This window comes from Saccopteryx leptura, chromosome 3, assembly GCF_036850995.1.
Source record: "Saccopteryx leptura isolate mSacLep1 chromosome 3, mSacLep1_pri_phased_curated, whole genome shotgun sequence".
Taxonomy (NCBI): Eukaryota; Metazoa; Chordata; class Mammalia; order Chiroptera; family Emballonuridae; genus Saccopteryx; species Saccopteryx leptura.
In genome coordinates this window covers 95,330,395-95,353,872 of record NC_089505.1, presented here as the reverse complement: position 1 = coordinate 95,353,872, position 23,478 = coordinate 95,330,395, and the positions used below count along the sequence as shown (strand labels likewise).

The 23,478-nt window shown below is 57.3% G+C and overlaps 1 protein-coding gene across 13 annotated transcripts in view; it reads right to left on the bottom strand.

Annotated features, from left to right (window-relative positions):
* ARHGEF10L (Rho guanine nucleotide exchange factor 10 like) overlaps nt 1–23,478 on the bottom strand; it is a 170,888-nt gene that overhangs the window by 13,575 nt on the left and 133,835 nt on the right. For all 13 annotated transcript variants that reach the window (XM_066375213.1, XM_066375215.1, XM_066375211.1 and 10 more), the window contains one exon: nt 15,547–15,695. In XM_066375213.1, coding sequence (XP_066231310.1) covers nt 15,547–15,695 — 149 coding nt within the window. The remainder of the gene's footprint in view (nt 1–15,546; nt 15,696–23,478) is intronic.

The following is a 23,478-nucleotide window of genomic DNA, read 5'->3' as shown; positions in this document are numbered from 1 at the left end:
CTTAGCTCCCTCCCAGACAGGAAGTTCCTCATCTGTGACTGGGGTGGGGGGCACATGTGTCCATCGAAGTGGGGGATCCCCAGGGGCGAGAAGGGGGTCTCATCAGGCTGGGCATGCTCAGAGGCCAGGGAGCTGTTTCCTCCCTCAGATTGGGGGCTCCTTGGGGGCCAGCTCTGTCCCTCTTTCCTTGGTGCCCGACCCCCACCCCAGCGAGGGCCCGGGTGCTGGGAGGCTCAGCCAGGGAGCCTCTGGAATCTGAGGGAGGACAAACCCCTCCCAGCCGCCGCCACAAAGCCGGGCCCCGTCCATTGAAGTATGGGGCTGGTGGAATTTCCATTTCTCTGGCCTTCTCCTCAAATTTGCTGCCCAGAGCCCTGGCAGTGCTGCCTCCTAGTTCCTTTCCGGTTTTTAATTAAATTTATCGGGGTAACCTTGGTTAACAAAATTATATAGGTTTCGGGTGTACAATTCTATAACACATCACCTGTACATAGTATTGTGTGCGCACCGCCCCTGGTCAGGTCTCCTCCATCACCGTCTGGCCCCCCCCCCCTCTTCTCCCTCCCCCACCCCCTCTCCCTCTGGCTGTCACCACACTGTTGTCTGTGTCTGAGTTTTTGTTTGTCGGTTTGTTTTGCTTAATCCCGTCCCCTTTCTCACCCAGCCGCCACAGTCCTCTTTTCTTGAGAGGCTCATCCTTCGGGGGAACCCTGGTGGGGGGATGTTACCTTCCTGGACCAGCCGGCACTGCAGACAACCTTCCCGAAGGCCCACGCACCGGCAGAACACCTGGTTCACCTGGTTCTAACAGGACACCCCCCCCCCCGAGGGGCCCTGCTGAGAAAGGGCCACCGAGGAACCCCCAACCCCAATCACAGGTGAGACACTCGAGTCCAACCTGACCTCCCATAGTAGCGCCCGCCCTCAGCGAACAGCTGGGCAAGCGGATGGGGACCAGGATGGAAGGGGGTGCCCAACACGCCTTGTCCAGGCTTCTGCAAAGGCAGCTCGCACACACTCGTACACGAATGTGCCGACACACGCACCATCAGGAAGGCGATGCGCGCCCACACGTGTGCAGCGAGACTCCTGCCCGGCTCCTGCGGACAAGTGAGCACTTCCTGCCTCTGAAAAAAGCCGAACCGAGAGGCCTGGAACCACAGAAAGCTGCACCTGAACTTGCAGCCAGCCAGCCCTGCATGCTGCTGTCAGAATCTAATTAAAAGAGAAGTCAGCAGTAGAAATCCAGGCTCATTTCTCCAGAGGCGTAACAAGTCTGTCTCCGAGCCCAGAGGGCTTTGCATGAGTAGGGCGGGTGGGGAAGGGCAAAAGCACATATGAACAGCAGTGCCGTGGCCCCAGCCCCCTGTACCCGAGTTCTCTCTGCGGTCCCCAGCACCCCTCCCCGTGCCAGGAGCCTGCTCACAGGAGCCAGGTCTCCAGAGTCCTGGCTGGGGCTCCTGGGCACACAGGACAGGAGCAGTGACATGCCAGCATCACAGGTGCCCAACAAGGGGGGCTGAGGAAGCCGAGCACAGCATCCGGGGGTGGGGGGCGGCACGAGGCCCAGCCCTGGCTTCCCCCGGGCTCGGTGCTGACAAGCCACACAGCTTATTTTGTCTCCCAGCTGGGTATTCACTTGCCCAGAAAGGAGCTCAGAAATTGCCAAGGGAGGCTGCCTGCCCAGCCAGCTCTGCTGTCCTCCTGACCGGGGCCAGGTGAGACACTGCCCACCTGTCACCCCAACCCAGCTCGTGGCTGCCTATTTCTCACCTCCAGACCCCTCCTCTAATCTTTGGCCAGTCTTGGGGACCCAAGAGTGGGGGGGCCACCTTACCCTCCATGTGGCCTCTATCCTGCTTGTCCCTGAGAAAGGCCTACCACCATCAGCCCAATCGTGCCCCTCCTCTGGGTTCCGAAGGCCCGGCACCTCCTGGCCACTCGGCCCCTACGGTCCTGGTATGGCTAGTCACCACCTGCTCACCCTGTGCCAGGAACTGCTGATGCTCTGGGCCAGAGGGCTGCCAACAACGACCCTCGGGCGACGCCAACCAGCCGCCTCTTTCGGTGAATCAAATTTTATTGGAACATGGTCACATCCACATAGAAAAAAGTTGATTCAAGTGGCCCGGTGACTCAGCGCTTGGAAGATACACCCTTCGTCCTTGTTTAAGGACAACAAAGTCTGCAAAGAAATCCTGAACTCTGCTCAGTGGGCTTGGGAAGGGAGGGAGACAGGCACAGCTACTCTAAATCCACGAGGGGTGACTGAAGTACGCTGGTGTTACTGTCGGGCTACACAGGGAGAAAGGAGCCACGTGTGGAACGACAGGGGTCAGGGTGAAGTCCTACAGTCTCGGTACGGACTTCTGATTTTCCTCCTGGCTCTGTGCACTGAAAGGGTCTGGACGCAGTGTCTCACCAGCAGCAGTGAGCACCAAATCTTGATTTATACACCCCATCCCCGCAGACGGGAACCGGTCAGGGTACTCCGTAGAAATGGATGATGAGGACAGGGTGGATACAGTGGAGCCCAGAATTGCTCCCCATGCAGCAAAGCAGGGAAGAGCTCAGGGAATGACAGGGAGTGTCCAAAGGACCAGCAGCCAGAACCAAGGGGTTCCTACTGGTCAAATTTGAGACAATTTGAACATCAAAAATAATAGTGACAAGGCCCTGGCCAGTTTGCTCAGTGGTAGAGCATCAGCCTGGCATGTGGATGTCCTGGGTTTGAATCCTGGTCAGGGCACACAAGAGAGGCACCCATCTGTTTCTCCTGCCTTCCCCCTCTCATTTCTCTCTCTCTTTCTCTCTCTCTCTTCCCCTCCTGCAGCCATGGCTTGATTGGAGTGAGTTGGCCCCGGGCGCTGAGGATGGCTCCATGGCCTCCGCCTCAGGCACTGAGACGAGCTCAGTTGCTGAGCAACAGAGCAATGCCCCAGATGGGCAGAGCATCGCCCCCTAGTGGGCTTGCCAGGTGGATCCGAATTGGGATGCATGCAGGAGTCTGTCTCTGCCTCCCATTCTCTCGCTGAATAAAAAAATAATAATAATAATAGTGAGTGCCTTAGACTATAACACACAAGACTTTTAAAAGATCCTACTCATCTATAGTACAAATAGTTAAAGGGGGTGGGGGATAAAGTGGTTGAGTGGGAGAAAAGAGAACTCTTTAAACAATGAAAGTTTGGGGTGACTGCTGAGAAACAGGATGTTCACAGATTCTCCAAGAACCACCTGCAGGTGACCTAGTAATTACAAAGGGAGTCTGGGTACCTTTATGATGGGGAGACCTGGCGGACCCACCATAACCCCGTGACCAAGGACGGGGCCATGCTGCACGTCCCGCCTCCTTGGGTGATGCAACAGGAAGTGGCATCTGTCCAAGAATCTGGCCAAGCATTCAAATCTCATCAGGAAGAAACAATCAGGCCATATTCCAGATCATGGTACTTTTTAGAAGACGCTGGTTTGGACGTCTCACAAAAGTCCACATCATGGATGCACACACACACAAGCAGAGGGATTATTCTAGATCAAAGGGAGACTAAAGAAACATGACAACCAAATGCAATGTGCGGTCCCAGCTGGATCCTGGGTGGGGCTGGGGGAGAAGCTACGAAAGCTATTTTGGGGACAACTGAGAAAACGTGCATATGGACAGCACATTGATGTTAAATCTCTCAGGATGGTAAATGCTACTGAAGTTATGGAAGAGAGCCATGCGCAAGTGTTCGAGTGTGAAGGGCAATGATGTCTACAACTGACTTTTAAATGGTTTACCCGAAAAGAAGGGTGTGTGCGTAGGTATAATATGGGGGTGGGGGCAGGAATTACAGCAAAATGTTAACAGTTGGTTTACGAGGTGAAGAATGTATGTCTGCTCATTGTACTATTCTTTCAACTTTCCTGTAGTTTTAAATTTTTTTATTTTTCAAATAAAACATTGGGATAGGGGAGTAGGCAATGTTATTAAAATATAATAATTAAAAGCTGGCAGCCAGCAGGGGAAGGGGGAGGGGGAGGGGCACAAAGAAGACTAGATAGAAGGTGACGGAGGACAATCTGATTTTGCAACATAATTGATTGACAAGATAAGCTAGACATGGTTTTTTTGAACACATGTACCCTGATTTATTGATGTCACCCCATTAAAATTAATAAAAATTTTTAAAAAGTCAGGGTAAATTATAAGTATATACAGCATAACTGTTCTAAAATGTATGCACTGGAAAAATGTCTAGAAGGAAATAAACCAAAATTGCAATGTGAATAATAAAAAAAAAAAGCTGGCAGCCAGCAGGGAGGGGCTGGGTGTGCTTCCCAGTACCCGCTCATCTCTGGCCAGGTGGCTGGTCTCCCCTCTCATCCGTCCAGGGACGGAGCACACACCACGAGTGCTGCAGGCATGCTGGCTGAGGTCGGGGCTGGTGGGCGGAGCCCGGGAGAAACCAGGGGTCCCGCGCCCACACCGTCCCCTGTCCCCTCCGCCTCCTCCCTGCAGCCTCACGGCAGCCCCTCTGCAGGCGTCTGCACAGAGGGCTTCGGGTGAGCGATACCGCCCCAAATAGTGCTGACACAGCCCAACCTCCTGTTCGTACAATATTTATGTGCCTCCAGGTGACACTTCTGTGCTTGGTTTCTATAAATTCCCAGGTGAGCGGCTCAGAATTCAAAGTCATTAGAGCTAAGATGACACCAAGGAGCCGGGGAAGAATGTTGTGGCTTTCGGGGTGGGGGTGGGGCTGCCGAGGCAACGGCAGAGAGCTGGCAGCTGCTGCTTGCTGGGCACCTACTGTGCGCCGGGCCCTTCCCAGGCTGCAGTATCCCATACTCGCAGAGACTCCTATGAAAGACGAGGAACACACCCAGGAAAGGGACGCCATGAGCCCAGGAGGCCCACTAGGCAGAGGACGAGCTAGGCACGGGCCTGACCTGCAGAACCTAAGCTCAGTGCTCACGCCTGGCACTCTCCGGCCGAGCGCCCAGACGGGGTGTGTGGTGAGCAGGGGCTCTTGCCTCCCACCCTCTGCTCAGTCAGAACACGCTGGCCTAGGAGGCCCCAGCGCGGACCCTGAGATCAGCCCCAGAACACCCGCCAGCCGCTCAACACCTCTGCCTCCACTTGTCGCCACTGCACCAGCATTCCAGCCTCACCTAATGGGCAGGACACTGAAGCTTCCAGAAATCAGCAGTGTGGGGTCACTCCGTCAGCCAGAGGCCGGGCTGGGGACTGAGACCCAGAGGTCACGCTCCGGCGGCTGCACTGAGCAGGCACGGTCCAGCTTTAAAGACAATTAGCACAACAACCTCCTTCCCTTTATCTGCCTTATTCTTGTCAACATTTCACAGCCGAGGGGACAGAATGAGAGGGTAAATGACAGTCACAATGTCACCGTGCTTAGCCAATGTGGGGGGGGGAGCCAGTGTTTCAGCTTAGGGTGACCGACTCATCGCAGTTTGCCCAGGGAGACCCCGGTTGTAGCACCTGGACATCCAGCCCCTCTTCCTGGGCAAACCTGGACAGCTGGTCACCCTACTGGGACTCCAAAGCTCACAGCCCATCTGAACCATGCACCAACACCTTCACGTGGGTCCCATCTGGTGCCTAAACACTCTGCCTTCAGAACCCGGTCAAGGTCAAGGGGCTTGGTGTCCAGAGCAGATCCGTCCTTCCTTGTGCATTTCTGATGGAGGCACCACCTCCCCCCTCCCCGCGGTCAGTTACATCTCTGGATCTCAGTTGACTCATCTGCAAAGCGGCGGTAAGGTCATTCCTGACAAATAAGAAACTTCACCGAATGCTGGGCTCTCCTAACTCAGGGCCACCACAGAAATCAAGAAGGGACAGAAGGATAGACGTCCCCATCAGCTCCAAGCCTGAGAGCCAGTCCCAAACTTTCAACATCCCATTCTGAAATTGATTGTGCAAACTTTAGTGTCTCTGGTGTCTTTTCCTAGAAAGATGGCCAAGCAGCCATCCCAAAGTTAAACTTTCCTGCGTTAAAGCCTATTTGTCACATAGCACATAAGAAAGGTAGGTACAGAGGTTGGGGTTGACCCCTGGCTACCTAACCATGGCCCTGACCAAGGCACAGAAAGTGCCACTCCAGGGAGGCTGTCCTGCTGCGGCCACATGGGCCACGCTGACCTTCTGCCTTTAAAAACAAAACAAACTGAGAAGGAAAGCGGACAGAGGGGAAGGGGGTGACAGGCTGATAGGATGGGATGAGAGCAGAAAAGCAAATCCTGGAGGGAAGGGGGGAGGGTGCTACGGGGAGGGAGACAGGGGGGGATGTGCTGGGGCACACGGGGGAGGGGAGGATGAATTCGGGGGGGGGCACTAGAATCTATGTAAACACAATAAATTAATTAAAAAAACAAAAACTGAAATCCTCCTGCGCACCCGGCTGTTCAGGAGGAAGTGGAAAATAAAAGCATCTCAGAACCTGGGCTATTGATATTCTACTCGTTAGTACTATTTAATCTCCTTTTGTTTCCTTCAATTATGTAAGCCAGCGTAGCGGTCCCTCTCCATGGACACCTGAGGAGGGAGGCTGGGCCGGCGGCCACCAGGGCCACCGAGCATCTTGGCATGATCTTGTGTGGCAGCCGCTCCAGCCTTGCCCCGTACAAGTAGGTGCCCAGGCTGAACTGGTTGGTGGTCCGCCAGGTGCCTGCCCCTGGCCCAGCCACTGCGGGGACTCCGTGAAGGCCAAGCAGTAGAGACAGGACGTACATCTCCGGCACCTGTCTGTGCCCGGGTGGCAGTCACACAGCTCAGCTCACCTCACAGGGTCTGCAACCCCCACAAGGAGGAGGGAGCCCTGAGCCCCCGCCCAGGTGAGACAGCTAGGCTCAGAGCCAGAGCGAACGGTCCTGGACACAGCAGGCCGAGCGCAGTGTGCCCAGTCCGCCTTCTGGATAACTCTCACTGCGGCCTGAGAGCAGTGCTTCCTGCTTGGGAGAGGCAGTGAGGCCACAGGCTCAGAGCCAGACTATCAGGGTTCAAGTCCCGGCTCCACCACCTCCTGCCTCAGTTTCCTCAACTTTAAAATGGGCGTAATGAGATGACTACCGCAGAAGGATACTGTAAAGGTTACATGAGTTGCTGCTTGCTAAGAGCCTGGAACAGCCACGGAGACGAGTGAGTTTCAATAAGGGTTAACTCACTAGGAATGGGGGTGGTCTCTGCCAACCCTGGGACCTCCCCACCACACCCACCCCAGAGGGGCAGGTTCCTCAGGACAGGGACCACAGCTGGAGCCCAATGCCAGGACCAGGGACTGAAGTTCTGCTCAGTTCCCACCCCTGGGCCAGGAGCAGGAAGAGGCGTGGCTGGGTCTTGGCTCTGGAGAGAGCCGCAGCAGCAGGCCTCAGAACATGATCCTTAGTGTCTACCTGTGGCTGCTCTGTGCTCTGTTAGCTCCCCAGCTCCGAGGGGCAGACCCAGCTGCACGTGTAGACCTAGCCTGGGTCCTTTGCCTCTGGCCATCAGAGCACAGTGGCATGCAAAGGCCAACAGGTGATGGGGCTGGGTAGCTGGGAGCAGCTCAGAGCATATGCAGAGGGAAGAGCTGGTACAGGAGCGAGGGAGGGAGCAACGAAGGGAGGAAGGGAGGAGGGCCGCCGGAGGAGAAGGAAAACAAAAGAGAAGTCAGCTCAACACCTGCACTTGCACCATAGAAAAATATGGAGGGAACCAGACAGTGTCTCTGCTCACAAATAATCTGCAATCCTATGGAAAGGTGAAGGCAGACTCACATCTGCCAAACACCATGGACCGACCACAGGCCTCGGGCCGGGGCACGGGAGTCATAAACACCGAGATCCTGGCTCCACCACCTGCTGGGTGTTCCCTGTGACCTTGACCAAGTCCTGTAATCACCATGGAATGGTTGCTAGCACCTACTCTGTGCTCTACATACATCAAGCTTAGTCCTGGGGTAGGTTCTATAATTAATCCCATTTCACAGGTGGGGAAACTGAGGCAATCAGTGGTAGAGCCAGGGGCCGAAGCTAGCCAGCTCAGGTCCCGAGCTCACAAAGACCACCACCCAAGCCAGCTCAGACAAGGCAGCAGGGGAAATCAGAAATTCTTCTCCAGCAGGTCCCCACCAGGCACATCTTCCCCCAGCCCGGATGCCAGCCTGCAATGACAGCACCAAACGGCTTGCGTGAGCACTAAGCACCGGACGGCCCGAACCTCTGCCCGTGTGACTGTATCCAGTCCGTGATTACACCCACGGCCCAGCTCTGGCTCGCGACCTCAGCCTCCACTGTGTCGAGGCCCAGCACAGGGCCGGACATCCAGCGGGTCTGTCCATGGCCCTGTGTCCTTGCCAAGTCCCAGGGGGTCGGGCAGCTGCTCCTTGGGTGTCTGTCCGCCCCGACCGCTGCAGCAGTGGTCAGAAGGCAGAATGACAGCAAAGGGGTGGGGAGACGTGGAGGAGTGGTGTGGAGAGAAGAACAGACAGACCCTGACAGCCAGAAACACTGAGGAGGCAGGGGCCCAGGAGGACTGCCATCGTCTGCCCCCACTCACCTCCGGCTCCACCCCTGCCCATTCTCTCCATGAGGTCCCCTCTCATCTGCCTTCCCCCTGCTGTCTCCCTTTTCTCCTCCATGGCTTCACAGAACTTGTTCCTGAGTGAACAGCTTCAAACCACTTTTCTTTTCAACCACGAAATCCTTTAACCAACTAAACCTTCCAGGACTGGTGGTGGGAGGGACCTAATACAGGGTACAAGAAAGACCTGAGCTCTTCCAGATGAGGAGAGAAGAGGCCTGGAGCCCTGTACTTAGACATCCCCAGCCCCACCACACATGCCCTGAGATACTTCCTCACAACCTCAGACTGGGGAGCAGAGTCAGCAACCATGGTCCTGAGCCCCCCTACCCCCGGCTCTCCCAGGGGCCCCAAACCCACCCCCACACGCTGTCCTTCACAAGCGACCTGAAAGGAAGTTCTTCTTAACATCTAACTTCAATCTTTCATGCTGCCAGAAAAATGCTCACCCTCCTGGAACTTGTTACTGGCGGAGCCTCCAGGGAAGTCTCCACAACCTTTGGAAAAATCGATTTCTCAAGTTTCACCTGCCAACTTGTAATTTGAAAAAAAAAAAGGATGACAGCAGTAACCATCACACACACACACACACACACACACACACACACACACACACACACACAAATTAAGGCAAGACTCTTGAACTGAGATGCCTGCGTGGAGTGATGTGACCCTAACCTGCAGGCTTCGTGGCCCGAACATGGGGCCCCGCCTTGGCAGCTCCCCCTGACCAGAGAACTTGGTGAATCTTTCCGCCCTCGTGCTAATTTGCATACCATTACCCAAGAAGCCCTGCGCCTGGATTTCGCTTTTGCAAATTCCCACCCGTTTTGTGTCATAAATAAGATAGGAGACAGAAAACTAATACAGCCCAGTGATGCATTATTCATGCCGCATCACACTGTTATGATAGATTTACAACAGCTAATACATGCAAACTAAGTTTGGGCACTAAACATGAAAATTAAGGGTGGGGAAGGCGCGTCTGTGGGGGGCAGGGGGAAATCTGAGGGCCGCTGGTGTCCTCGGCTGATGTGCTTAGTGACAAAAGGCATCAGCGTCGGTATCAGAGGCAGGTGCTCAGGAGACGATGGGAGGCGCGCGTTAGGTGGGCTCGGAAACCAGTTAAAACCAAGCCCTGGGTCAACTGCTCTGCCTGCATCTCCCTCCCGCCCTTAGCTGACCCACCACAGCAGCCCATTTCCCAGAGGTGAGAGCCCTCTGTCCTCCACAGCCTCTCACTGAGCACCTACTGTGCGTCAGCCTGGTCTCGGCACCAGGGCACCTCGAGGCAGTGAGAGCAAACCAGGCGTGTCCTGATCTACAGAGCGGACACCAGGTTAACCTGGTGATTGTCCCCAAAATGTCAAAGTGCTACTGTAGCCACTGATGCGAAAGGGAACGGAGGGTGCTGCAGCAGCCGGTGGGTCACAGGGGTGTGACCCAGGGCGTGCGGAGGAGGGGCGGTGGTCCCAACAGGCTTCTCCAAGGGTGGGGAGCCGGGTCTTAGGGAAGAAGAGGGTTGCCTCGATTCACCCCGGGAACAGCCCCGACGGCAGGAACCAGGCCTGGTACCCAAACATGGGCACAGCTTGTCTATGTTCTGGCACTTTCCAGGCAGAGCCGGAGCACCAAGGGGGCTCTGGGAGAAAACGGATTGCCATGGAAACATCTCAAGGCTCTCTGGGGAGGACACAGGTCAGAGGAGGGACCCCTGTGTGACACAGCTGTCCCACCCACATATGTCCCCCCTGCCCAAATCACTCTGCCCTGTGGTAGTGACTGCCCTCGGGCACAAGACCCTCTGGCCAGCTCTTTACCAAAGTCCCTCCCGCCTTCTCCAGGTGTGACCTGTCTGCCCTGCTTCTTCGAAGGCACAGTCCCTCCCAGGACACCTCTCTAGCTGACCGAGGTGCCTTGAGCCCCCTCCTGCCCAGATTTTCAACCTCCCACCCAGAAAGAGTACGGTGTCACAGCACATTCCCCCAGCTCCTCCTGGGGACCTGCCCTACCGGGGAAGGACATCCTCGTGCTCTGCCACCAGCACGGGCGGAGAGGCGGCGCTGGGCCTGTCCCCGAGGCACACCCGCGGACAAGACCGACCAGGCCCGGTGGTGGGAAGGAGCTTAATATGTTCAGAGGCCAACAGAGGGATCAGCATGGCTGAGTGTGACAGTGTGACAGAGGCCGCAGACCGTGAGTCCAAAGGCCTGCCTCCTGGTCCACTTCCCCGTCTATAAAATGGGTCCAGCTGTTCTCTCTGCAGTGACAGAAGGCTCCAATCACATAGAGCACACTCACAGCCCAGCCCCCATCCTATGATGGGCATCCACTCATGCCTATGAGCAGGAGTGAGGCAGAGACCCCAGCCCAAGCCATATCAGGGAGCAAGCCTTGCCCGGTGTCCAGACCCCCAGCTGGCAGAGTATACCCCACACCCCTCCTTTCAGGCTGTCCCCAGTAAGTTTTCTTTAATAAAGATGCCACAATCATCCCACAGCCGGTTTTCCCCTCCAGCAATCGGTTAAAATGAACTCCAGACGACTGGATTAGACTTTGAAGGTGGCCGCCGATCTCGATAATGAACACGGAGGATGCGGTGTTGACACAGGCCCGGGCGAGCTACATTATTATTTAACAGCCTCGCTGCTGCCTCCGCTGGGATCAAGGAGCTGAACAAGCAGTTGGTGGGCAAGTGTCAAACCCGGAGACAGACTGCAGGCGCTGCTCCACGGGAGACAGGCTCAGCAAGGTCAGGGACAGCCAGCAGGGGCCAAGCGGGCCTAACGGAGACAGCCCAAGGTGGGCCCACCTGGGAAGCCCCTCCCCCAGGGGGCCATCCACACCACCCCGAGTGCCACACACCCCGGCTGACCTCTGGCCCCGGCTTGGCCCACGGGGCTTTCTCTGCCCAGAGCATCCTCCCTGCCTCCTCTCTCCCTGCACCCTCGGTGCCCAGCGTCCTCGGGGATTCTGTCCTCCAGAACCTCCCCTGCTCCCATCCCTGCCCAGCTGGGCTCCCCATGGGCCTCCTCATCCCGGCTGACACTGACCATCCCACGCTGGACTCTGATCTCCCGAGGGACAGCGGCCAGGTCCCATTCGTGTCTATCCCTCCAGCACCCGACATGAGGGCCTGGACAGCAGGACACCACCTGTCCGTCCTCCACGACCCGCCACGTGAGCTACATGAGCTAGACAGATGCTGGGAAAAGATGTGAACAGGATGCAACCCCAGGTCTGGAAGACACGTTGGTGGAAAAAGCAGGTGCATAAACAAGTGGGCATTCCCAAGAGTTACCATAAGACGAGACAGACACCGCAGGGGACGATGCAGCCCAAAAGAGACCGAGCCTGCAGCTTCCCGGGGTGGCCGGCACAGAGATTAAGAGCACAGGTGTGGGATGCCTGTGCTCAGAGCCCAAATCAGCCTCCCTCTAGCTGTGTGACCTTGGGCAAGTCACTTAACCTCTCTGTGCCTCTGTTTCCTCACCTGTAAGGTGGGAATAATAATAGCACTCATCTCAGAGTGGTTTGAGGATCAAATGAGGTTATTCACGCAAAGTACTGAAACCCATACCTGGTCCACATTAAGTACTCAATACGTGTTGGTTATTATTACTTCCTGGACATGAGAGAAACCAAGGAGCACTCCTTGGAGGTAACACGGTCCCCGGATTAACCCCCTATGTCTTGGAATTTGGGCCAGAGCCACACCAGCTACACCCTCAGTCCGTAATACACTTCCCCAGGCTTGGAGCCCTGAGCAGCTCCAAGTATCTCAAATCCCCAGGCGGACTTTTCCGGGCCATGGGGGGATCTGCAGTAAGCAGGTCCTCCCTCTGAAGAGAGGCAGGCATTCTGCTGCAAAGACCGCCCGGTGCCCTTCCCTGCAGGGGCTGAGCCCTAGGCACACGTGCCCAGCCGCAGTAGCCCCATCTCCAGGCCCCCTCCGAGCCTGTCTGGCCGTGCAAGGCACCGAGAGCAGACAAACGTGGAGCGGCCATGCAGATCGGGAGGTCATTAGCGGCAGCCAGACCAAGCTGTTTCCAGAGCCAGGGCACTAGGGCGGGAGGCTTTCTCTCCCTTCTAAGCAGCAGCGGAGAGCGGCTTTATTAAATATGCATGGCGACCACCTCGTTACCGTGCCCAAGGATTGTGTGTGCGGAAGGCGAGCTGCCCACACAAACCCTCCCATTTCCCTGGCTGCAGCCCGGGTGCCTGCTCCCTCTGGCCCCCTTCGCAGCCTCCCTCACCCCCTCTCCTCCATCCGCCCTCCCCCTCCCGCACCCAGCACTTTCCGGCACCCTCCATGGTGTGCAAGGCAGGTGAAAGGCCATATTGATCCCCGTCGTAGGAGCAGCTGGTCCAGAACTAATCTTAAATCACTGCAGCCTCAAGTTGGAGCCTGGTGGCTGCTCAGCCCCAGGGACAGTACGGCCAGAGCTGAGGCGCGGCACTGGGGCAGGACTGCTCGGTGGCTGGCAAGGGGAAGACTCCACGAAGGTGGGCAGGGCCCGGCCAGGCCCCTGTGCTTCCCTGCGTCCGTCTGTCTCCGCTCCTAGGACGGCTGTCGGCGGGAGGAAGCACTCCTGCCCGTGCGGGGAGAAGATGCAGACCCACAGTGAGCTGTGGACACATGCCCAACAACACGGAATCTGAGGAAGCAGCTAGATTTTCCAAGTAAACCACATAATACAGCAACAAGGACTCAAATTAGGCAAATAATTATAATGATCGCCAGTGTTCATTGAAAACTTACTTTGTGTCAGGCGATGTGTGAAATAGTCCTTTCACGTAAACATTCTCACCCACTCCCCCAGGTCCCCTTCTACAGATGGAGTCACTGAGGCCCAGGAAGGCTCGGTTGGTGCCTTGTCCATGGGCTGAAAGCCTGGCAGGGGCAAGGCCAGGGTCCCAACTGAAGCGGCCACTGGCAAACACACACCTCCAAGGGCAGGGTGCCCAGCGGACCCAAGGTGGGCACAGGCAGGAAAGAGATGGAGGCTGAGCCTTTGATGGTGCCTCCCACATCCGCCCCCTCCGGAGTCTTGTGGCCTGGGAGAGGCCACATGGGCCCGGCTTTCCCCAGCTCCTCAGACCCTGCTGCCTACACCCCTCCCCAGCCGTCCACGGCCAACTTCTCTGCTCCCTCAGGACTGTGGTTCCCAGGTCCGCCAGACCTTCCTCGGAAGATCCTTCCAGAAACACCTGTCAGTTCCCAGTCTGCCTCACAGTTTCTTTGGCTGCCTCCTCCCCCTTCTGTCTAACTCCCCCTGACGGCAGAGCACAGGAGAATGTCCCCTGAGAGCCAGTGCTGTCCCATCCAGTCCTCTCTGCTCCCCATTCTCCGCGTCTCTGGGCTCAACGGTGTCTCCTCCACCGGTCTGGGGAACGGGCAAGGGCACACTGCGTCTCCCTCATTAGACTGGAGGCCCCCTGTGGGCAGGATGCCTCTCCGCCATCACAGTGGTGGCCTCTGAAAGTACCCCCTGCCGCCACTGCCCTAACCTGGGCCCTAGCGTTTAGCTGGGCTCCCCTCCCGGGCTGGGTCAGAGCCTGTGCAGGGGGCCAGCAGGAGGAAGCTGGGCGGACACACCTGGGCCTGGCGTGAGGTCGATGCGGGGACGCGCAGGGAAGGGTTGCAGGCCAAGGCGCTGGAGACGGGCCCCGAATGCCTGAGCCCGAGGTGGGCCCAGGACCCCAAAGGCCCTGGGAGAGCCAGCCTTCCGGCTCAGCTTCCTCTCCAGAGGCTGAGGAGGTAAGAGGCCCTTGGAGACAAGTGATGGGGTGGGCATGAGGGTAGCAGGGAAGCCACACAAAGTGAACCAGGGGCTGTTGCAATACTTCCTGGTGCTGGTCAGGACTGTGGCTCCCAAGCACCAGCTCACTCTGTGGGCAGGAGGACCCCAGGAAGAGATGCTCACGCTCCTTTTACAGACAGGAAAACTCGTGTTCCCAAATGGGTGCACACAGGCCCCCACCGGTGAGAGGCAGACCCGGGACGCAGAGCCCGGCATGCACTGCACTGAAGACCGCGCTGCGTGCTTCAATCAAGATGAGGCTCAACCCGGATCCTGGGGCTCACCCACTGCAACCTGAGCCTGTTTCCCCCACCTGCCGCCAAACCAGGACTGTACCATCCAGGATCTGCTCTGGTCACCTGGGATCCCACAAGGGCCCGACTCCACTAGCGTTCTAGCCTGGCTGCTGAGTAGCTGATTTGTAGCGGCACGAGCGACGACCATGTGGGTGACGGAAGCTGGCCCTCGAGTGGAAGCTTGCCCGGGGGGCCTGTCTGTTCTGATGGCCAGCCTATACCCAGAGCTCCACTCGGGGCTTGGTGGCATTCCAAACTGATAATGCAAACAAATTAAATGACTGCAATGTTGCCAGAACACCACTGGGGAGCCATGCCCATGTCTCCTGTCAGCCTCCCAGGATGGGCCCTGGGGTGCAGAGAGGCAAGGTGAGCAACGCTGTTGGTCAAGGATAGGCGTGGGCCCCACTGAGCCAGGACCGAGACCAGGGACCACCTCTCACCTCGGGGACCAAGGCAAGGGCAGTGCTCGCCACAGGGCAAGGCAGGTCCTAGCAGCCTCCTCCACCACACTGTCTGAAAGAGCCCAGCCTCCAGGATGGCTGGGTCCACACTGACTGTCCCCTCCGCACAGCTGAGGCCCAGGCACCAGTGTGAGGACAGCCACCTCCACTGGCAGCGACAGAGCTCAGGACACGGGTCACAGTGTAGGCGGGACCCTTCCGCTCACGGCAGCCCTGGGGATGCGGGTGGGGGCAGAGACACGGCCCGGCAGGGGTTGTGGGACCCCCCTGCTCTCTGACAGAGTCTGACCGATCCCTGGGACCCAGATGGGAGCTGAGAGCAGTGGCAGGAAGAAGGGAAGAAGGGTCAGCATAGGTGTGTCCTGCTGATGGCCCCATGCGCAGGGGCCAGAACCACGAGGAAAGGCCAGTACCTGAGTCTGCAAGCTAGTGGCATCCAGGACGGTGACCTGAGGCCCGCAGCTGGCCCACACGGCGTCCTCCAGGCTCAGCAGGGTGCGGATGGGCCCTGGTCCCACCGTCAGGCACACGGGAGGGCTCTCCAGGTCCCAGGGAACATCTCCTGTTGGGAGAAGAAGGAAGCAGGTCAGGGCCCAGGGCTCCACAACCCTCGGGGACGTCCACCTACAGCAGTGGGCCTGGCCTGGCTCCACATGACCTGCCTGCCCATTTCTGTGGCTCCTCCCCCTCCTCCCAGGGGGACGGTGGCTCTTCCCATCTGCCTTCATTAATGTCCCACCCCGCAGGGGCTGTACTCCCCCGGACTCTTCCCTCTTTCCCTCTCTCCCTCTCTCTCCTGTCCGCTCCTGCCACACACACTTGCCTTCTCACAGGTCTGCTCGCCTACCACAAGGCACTCCGCCACCTCTGCCACAATCTCTGATGACCCTTCTCCTCCAGAGACGCCACCGCCCCCAGGTGTGGAAGGAGGAAGTCTCAAGAAGAAACCAGTCCTAGTCCGCCACCCCTGAAGATGGAGCAAACCAAGGGACCTGCCTGGCACTGCACACGGCTCTCCCCTGCCCACCCCTAGGGTGCTCGCTCAGCTCACCCACCAGCCCAAGAATCTTCCCTGGCCTGCGAGCAGTGTTCGCTAAGGTTGATTTTTCTCTCAAGTCACACAGAGCCCCAGTGGCCGTGCTGTCTTGCCAGGGTGCCCAGTGGGAAAGGGAGGTTGATGAGGTGGAAGTGGGGCACCCCCCCAGAAAGACAGGAAGAAGTGCTTGGGCCTGGTGGGCAGCATGGAGCCCGCTGTGGACTTGCCAGTGCCTGGCCACCCCACAGTCCCTCCACTGGGTCCTTGCCCTCCGAGCCAGCCGCTGGTGACATGATTGGGCACAGTGGACTGCTGTCTGCCGAGCTGGAGGGGCTGCCAGGGTATATGGTGGGAGCCGCTGCCTGGGGTGTGGCAGGAACAGCCCTTTGAGGGGAGACCAGGTCCCCCACCACGACCACACCCCCCTCCACACCCCATCCCCCACCTGTAAAGCAGGTTTGCCTCCCCCTCTCTGTCCTACCTAGAATCGCCCTGGCTGAGTAGCTCTGCTGGTTAGAGGTCCTCTTGATACACAAAGGTTGCATGTTTGATCTCTGGGCAGGGCCCAGACAGAGATGAATGTTTGTTTCGCTCTCTCCTCGCTCCCTCCCTGCTTCTCTCTCTAAAATCAACTTTAATTAAAAATTTTTAATAAAAGATTCAATGAAATTGGCAGACTCCCAGCTCAGCTAAGAGCTGAGGAATAGGGACCCTCCTCCCAACATACACCCGGGTCTCTCCAGCCCAGGCACATGAGAGGCGGCTGGGCCAGAATCCTAGCTGCAGCCTCTAAACTTCCACACAAACTAGGACAGGTTACTTCACCTCCCTGAGCCTCAGTTTCCTCATCTGTAAAATGGGCATGATCACCATGCCTACACCTGGCCTGTTGCTGCCGGGATCAAATGAAGAGTGTTAGCACAGGGTTGGCACACAGTGGGGAGCGGTGACAGCTGTTGCCACATACCGTTGTGTATCTGCACACCAGGCACTGTTTTCATGAGCTATTTCCTTAACTCCCAGCCTGTGCATTCTATTCTTATCCCTGTTTTACAACTGAGGAAGCGGAGACACAGCTTAAATAGCCAGCCCAAGTCACACAGCTAGAAAGTACCCGGTGCTCGTTAGCTCAGAGGGCTTGGTGCCATTTGCCATAACATAACAGTCTGTGGAAACAGGTGTTGACTGTATCTGACTAATGTGACAATGACAATAGGGACCAGAGTGGTGAGAATTTGCCCAAAGTAGGGAGAGGCCAAGCAGGATTGAAATTTAACTGACTCTGGACACAGCTATCCTCTCCACCCCCTGCTTCTCTCTTAAGTTTCCAGAGCTTCCAAAGGGCTCTGGGGCCACACACACCTGGGGCCAAGGAGCAGTGAGTGAGCACAATGCAACCAGGCCTCCACGAGGCACACCTGACCCTCACCTGAACGCCAGAGCCACAAAATGCAAAGCTTTGGGCGCCCTCCAGTGGCCACAGATGAGTAGTGCTGGCAGCCAGACGTTGGCGATCCCCCACTATAGCTAAGGTGGGGACTGCGACCTCCGCCTTAGGACCACCCACAAACTAGGAAATGGGGGCACAGTGGTGATGGCTTCCAGAACCCTCGCAACCTCTACCCTGCACTTTCCTGGAACAGCATGGCTGTGGCTGCCTGGGGTAAGGGCTAGGTAGGGTCTGAGACCCCTAAGGGTCACATGCACACTGGCCACACCACCACTTGCTGGGTGTGGGGAAAACAGCTGTGTTTGGCTTGCTGGCTGGTTTGCCAGCTGCAAGCACTTTGCCTGATTAGTAGTGAGCATGTTGCAGCACCATGTGTGTATAGTCCACATGAGGCTCCTGGTGCTTCCCTCAGGGGCGATGCTCCCAGGTTGCTCTCCAGCCACTGCGAGGCGCAGTGTTCCTGATCCCTGCCCTCCACTGCGAATAGCGGTTTTCCTTTGTTTATTCGCTCGCCTGTCTTTGTGAGCCTCGGATAAAGGGGTAATGGCCCGACGCTTTCCGCTTTCTGGCTCCGCAGTTCCCCTTCCGTCCGTCTGAGTGCAATGCGAAACCGCCTGGCCTCGACCATCAGCTTCACACTGGGCTTTTCCAGGAATCTCTAGCAGGGGTCGTCAAACTTTTTATAAAATCCACCCACTTTTGCAGTGCTGGTCAACCTAGTCCCTACCGCCCACTAGTGGGCATTTCAGCTTTCCATGGTGGGCGTAGCAGAGCAACCAAACAGCGCTGCGATTGGCCCACCATGAAAGCTGGAACGCCCACTAGTGGGCGGTAGGGACCAGGTTGACCAGCACTGCAAAAGTGGGCGGTTTTTATAAAAAGTTTGACAACCCCTACAAGGTGTCCTACCTCCAGCACAGAATGATAAACTGTGATAAAGTTTACTACTAATATTGTTATATCAAAAAGAACTCTGGACAGGAGTCCCTGATTAGAGGGCCCACAGTGGGACCATGAACAAGAGGCTGCCCCTTGCTGGGACTCAGTTTCCCCACCTGCACCTCAAGGGGACAGGACTCTGATCTCCCCGGTTCCTCCCCGTCCTCACGGGCCACAGTTCTAAGATTTTTTTTTTTTTTCATTTTTCCGAAGCTGGAAACGGGGAGGCAGTCAGACAGACTCCCGCATGTGCCCGACCAGGATCCACCCGGCATGCCCACCAGGGGGCGATGCTCTGCCCCTCCGGGGCGTCGCTCTGTCGGACCAGAGCCACTCTAGCGCCTGGGGCAGAGGCCAAGGAGCCATCCTCAGCGCCCGGGCCATCTTTGCTCCAATGGAGCCTCTGCTACAGGAGGGGAAGAGAGAGACAGAGAGGAAGGAGAGGGGGCAGGGTGGAGAAGCAAATGGGCGCCTCTCCTGTGTGCCCTGGCCAGGAATCGAACCCGGGACTCCTGCACGCCAGGCCGACGCTCTACCGCTGAGCCAACCGGCCAGGGCCAGTTCTAAGATTTTATACACAATCACTGAGGTCTGTGCAGAGCGAGCCCTCTGCAGCCTGGCAGGGGATCCACCCTCCACCCCGCTCCCTGCCCTCCGGGCTTGAGGAGCACACGCACATGCTCCAGAACACGCATGAGCACTCATACGCGCGCGTGCGTGCGCACACACACCCACTCCCTGCGTGACAGCCTATTTGTCTGGGCCTGTCACCAGCTCTCACGCTGCCAGGCGTAGAGAGATGAAGGCCTTGTCTCAGCAAAGGCACCTTCAAGAGGCTGTAGCCCCTCCTCCCCCAGGGGAGAAAGCCCAGACAGTTTTCTTCGGGGGCCCAGACCCAGCCAGGAGGCCGGACACAGAGTAAAAGCCACTGAGACCGAGAGGGACCCAAAGGGGAGCCCGTGTCTGGTAGTCAGTCATATGGACGGTAACAACCAGTGAGATGGAAGGTCACAAGCACAAGCCCACACTCCAGGCTCCATCCGGGCACCTGTGTAACTGACCGCACTGGCCTCCACAGCCAGCCTGTGCCATGGGGCTGCCTCTGTCCCCATTTTACAGGTAAGGAAACTCAGACTCCAAGAGGTGACGCAGCAAGCCCAGTCACAGAGCGGGGTGCAACCCCAGGCCACCTGCCTCCCCAGCCCAGCCCCCTACCCATTCCATCATCCGGCTCCTGCAGGGGGGGGGGGGCCTGGCCCATACCAGCATCTAATCAGGGACACCCCACCCCTGCACCCCACCCTGGTGATGCTTCTGTGCCTCCGCAGAGATGAGGGGACAAAGGGACCCAGGGAGCTCTGCTTAAACGCAGGACTGGGCAGTGATAGTGGCCACCTGGCTCCTCTCTGGGTCCTGGGTCCTGGGTCCTGCTCAGTGCTCGACACCTCAGGGCACTGAATATGTGTTTGATGAGTGAGTAAATGAATAACTACCATGGTGTTGGGAAAACAGCTGTGTTAGGCTTGCTCACCCGTACTTTGCCTGATTGGTGTATGAGCATGGGGCAGCACCATGTGTGTATAGTCTATGTAAGGCTATGGGTGCTTGCCCTCAGGGCGGTGGATCGGGGATTGCGGATTGCCTGCACGCCACTCTGAGGGGCCATTTTGTCCGTTTGTCTGACAAGTGGTTTCCTCTGTTTGTTTGCTCGGCTGCTGTTGCAAGACTTGATTAAACAGGAATGACCCAGTGCTTTCCAGCTCTGCAGTTTCTCTACCGTCTGCCCAAATCCAATGTGGACCTGCCTGGCCTCGGCCACCGGCATTGCACAGGGCCACACTGGTCTTGACCTCAGTTTCCCCATCTGTCAGCTGGAGGTTGAACTCTGACGCCCCTCCAGCTCAGACAGACCAGGACTCCAAGTGACCTGGTGGCCTTGGATTCCTCACAGTCACTTCCAAGCTGCTGGTTCCACAGGTCCTCCAGGACTTGGACAAATCCGAGGTTAATATTTCTAGTCCTGCTTGCTTGGATTGAGCCAGAGTGTGGGCCAGGAATGTCAGTTTTATCCAGCCTTGGTCTCCACCAAACCCAGGCAGGACGGTAACCTCTGATCCTATACCAGCTCCAAGTCCAAGATAAGGGTCTGGATCATTCACAACCCCCGGACCCTCCCGGCCACCAGGGGGCACCAGAGGTGGGTTCAGCAGGCACAGGGCTCCAGGGCTGGGATTGAACTGGGGTGTCTGAGGGTTATCCAGGGCCTTGGTGAGTCTGCAGGAGGTTCCACAGCTTGGTCATGGGTCAGGCTGGTGACCCCAGTCCCAGCCTCAGGCAGCCCAGGTGAAAGGCAATAGAGAGGAATCCCCCGCCCCTGACTCTGTGCATCATGTTCTGAGAGCCTCCCTTCCTGCCCCGCCACCTCTGAAGGGCACCACAGGAGGGGGAAGCACCAGGCAAGCCTCTCCCATAGGCTTTCCTGGACAAAACAAACCAAAGGCGCCGAGGGTGGGCGCACGAGGACAAGGACGGGGTGACCCAGACTCGCCGCCCAGCTGGCTGTGGCTGCCCAACCTCCCAGCTGGTCTCCCTGCCTCTACTCCTGCCCCCTAGCCAGAGGGGGCACAGTGCCTACCACTTCCAACACCTCCCTCCGCTCCCCACAGACAGAGGCAACCCCAAGGCCCATAGGACCCAGTATCTGCTCCCAGGCCTCGCCTCACACCACTGTCCCCTCTGGTTACTGCCCAGCAAGACGGCCCCCTCTCCGGGTCCTCCCACCAAACCAACCCCTCTCCTGCCTCCAGGCCTTTGCACATGCTGGTCCCTCTGCTGAGAACACCATTCCCTCAACTCTCCACGTGCCTGGCCACCTCCTCTTCAGGACTCATCTCCGGGATCCTGCTCCTTGGAGAGGCCTTTGCCGACCGGCTCAGAAGGATCAGGCTCCAGCCTGACACCCTGTTTCTTCCTTAAGGACCCCCGGCATGGTACACAAGTGTCACCTCCCCTTGTGTTCACTTGACGACTGCCATCTCCCTCTATAAACTCTGCGAAGGCAGAGTCATATCGGTTCTGCTGGCCACCATATCCGTGGCACATAGTAGGTACCCAGTGAACAAATGTTTGCAAGGTGGGAAGGGCGCCTCAGCCTTCTCCTCCAGGCCCCGCGGCCGTTGGCTCTGCTCAGGGAGGTCCCGGCCCCCTTCCGTGTGGAGGGGGCTCTAGCCCCAGACAGAGGACATGTGGGTTCAGGTCTCAGTTCACCTCTGAGACTTTGGGAAGTCCCTTTCCACCTAGAAAATGAGAGTGTGGAGTTCAGTGGTGTCCGGTGGCCGGGCTGAAAGCCAGTGGTTAAATCCGAAACCCCCTATGGGTTGAAATGTGTCCCCTAAAAATGTATGTGTTCAACTTCCAACCCCGAGTACCTCAGCATGTGACCTTATTTGGAGATAGGGTTATTGCAGATATAATTAGTTAAGATGAGGTCATACCAGGGTAGGGTGGGCCCCTAATCCAATGTGACGGGTGTTATTATAGAAAGGGGAAATTTGGACACAGACTCGCACTCAAGGAGAACATCGTGGGAAGACTGGAGTCATGTGCCACAAGCCAAGGAACTGCAGAAGCTGGGGACAGCCCTGGAACGGTCCTTCCTTGTGCCTTCCTAGGTAGCGTGGCCCTGACAACCCCTGACCTTGGACTTCTAGCCTCCAGACCGTGAGACAACAAATTTACGTGGTTTAAACCCCTCGGTCTGTGGTCCTTGTCAGGGCAGCCCCAGCAAACCCATATGCCCCCCTCCTCCTAACCTGGGCACCCCGACTGATGGGTCAGGAACTGGGAGGAGAAGGGGCAAATGCAGCCCACACTGGGGACCAAGAGGACCAGAGTGGGGCCAGGTGTGTGTGGCTCACCGTGTTCAGTGGGGGCCACAGGCTGGGGGTCCCTCTGGAACCCCTGTGTCATCTCCCAAGATCTGAGCTCATATTCATATTTGCATTCACATGCATACTCTGACGGTGAGAGGAGTTTTTTTCCCTCCCTCTTCCCCCTTTAATTAAAAACTATAAATGCCTTATCAAAAGCTAATTAAAAATACCAACACAGTGCCAAGTGGCAAAAAAAAAAATAGCTCAGTACAAATATCCGTTTATAACCCCGCAACAGGCTGTGATGACGCAGCAATTAGAGGCTCGTGGGAGAGAGATGGAGGGAGATGGAGGGAGGAGGAGGGAGGGGGAGGAAGGGAGGGCTGGACAGCCACAGAGCTTCAGACCTGTCAGCCCTCTCTGGGGGGCACAGGGGGCACAGGGGGCAGCTACCCTCTCCACCCAGCCCGTCATCATCAGACTGGGCGCTGAACAAACCACAGGGGACAGGGGACCACAGCACCTGTGTGGCTGCGGACAAGCCCCACCCCCTCCCTTAGCCTCAGCATTTGGGCCTATAAAGAGGAGGCAATTCTCAAGGGCCCTGGCAACAATTAAGATAACGCGCAAACAGGAAGCACTTTACTGGGTTTCTAGAACACAGCAGCTCAGACACCGTTAGCCCTGTGCTCCGGTCGTCATAACCTGTGCCCCAGTCGTCATAACCTGTGCTGTCGGCGGCTTGGTAAAATCAGAGAGACTAAGATGCTCGACCCCACTGGGCACTCACTGTGCCAGGCCTGTGCTTGGCCTTCACTGGGTGGTTTAGTCTGCCGGTACCCATACGTGGCAGGTTTGTGTTAAAAATGGGGGACGAGGCATGAGGAGGAGAAGCCGCTCACCCGTGGACACAGCTGTCATCAGGGCAGAGCCAGGCCCAGAAGCCAGGCCTATCAGAGCCCAGAATCCCTGCTCTTATCCACAAAGTCTCCCACCGATGGGCTGAGCTACATGTGTAGTAGTGAGCACCCCGTTCCTGCGGGCGCCC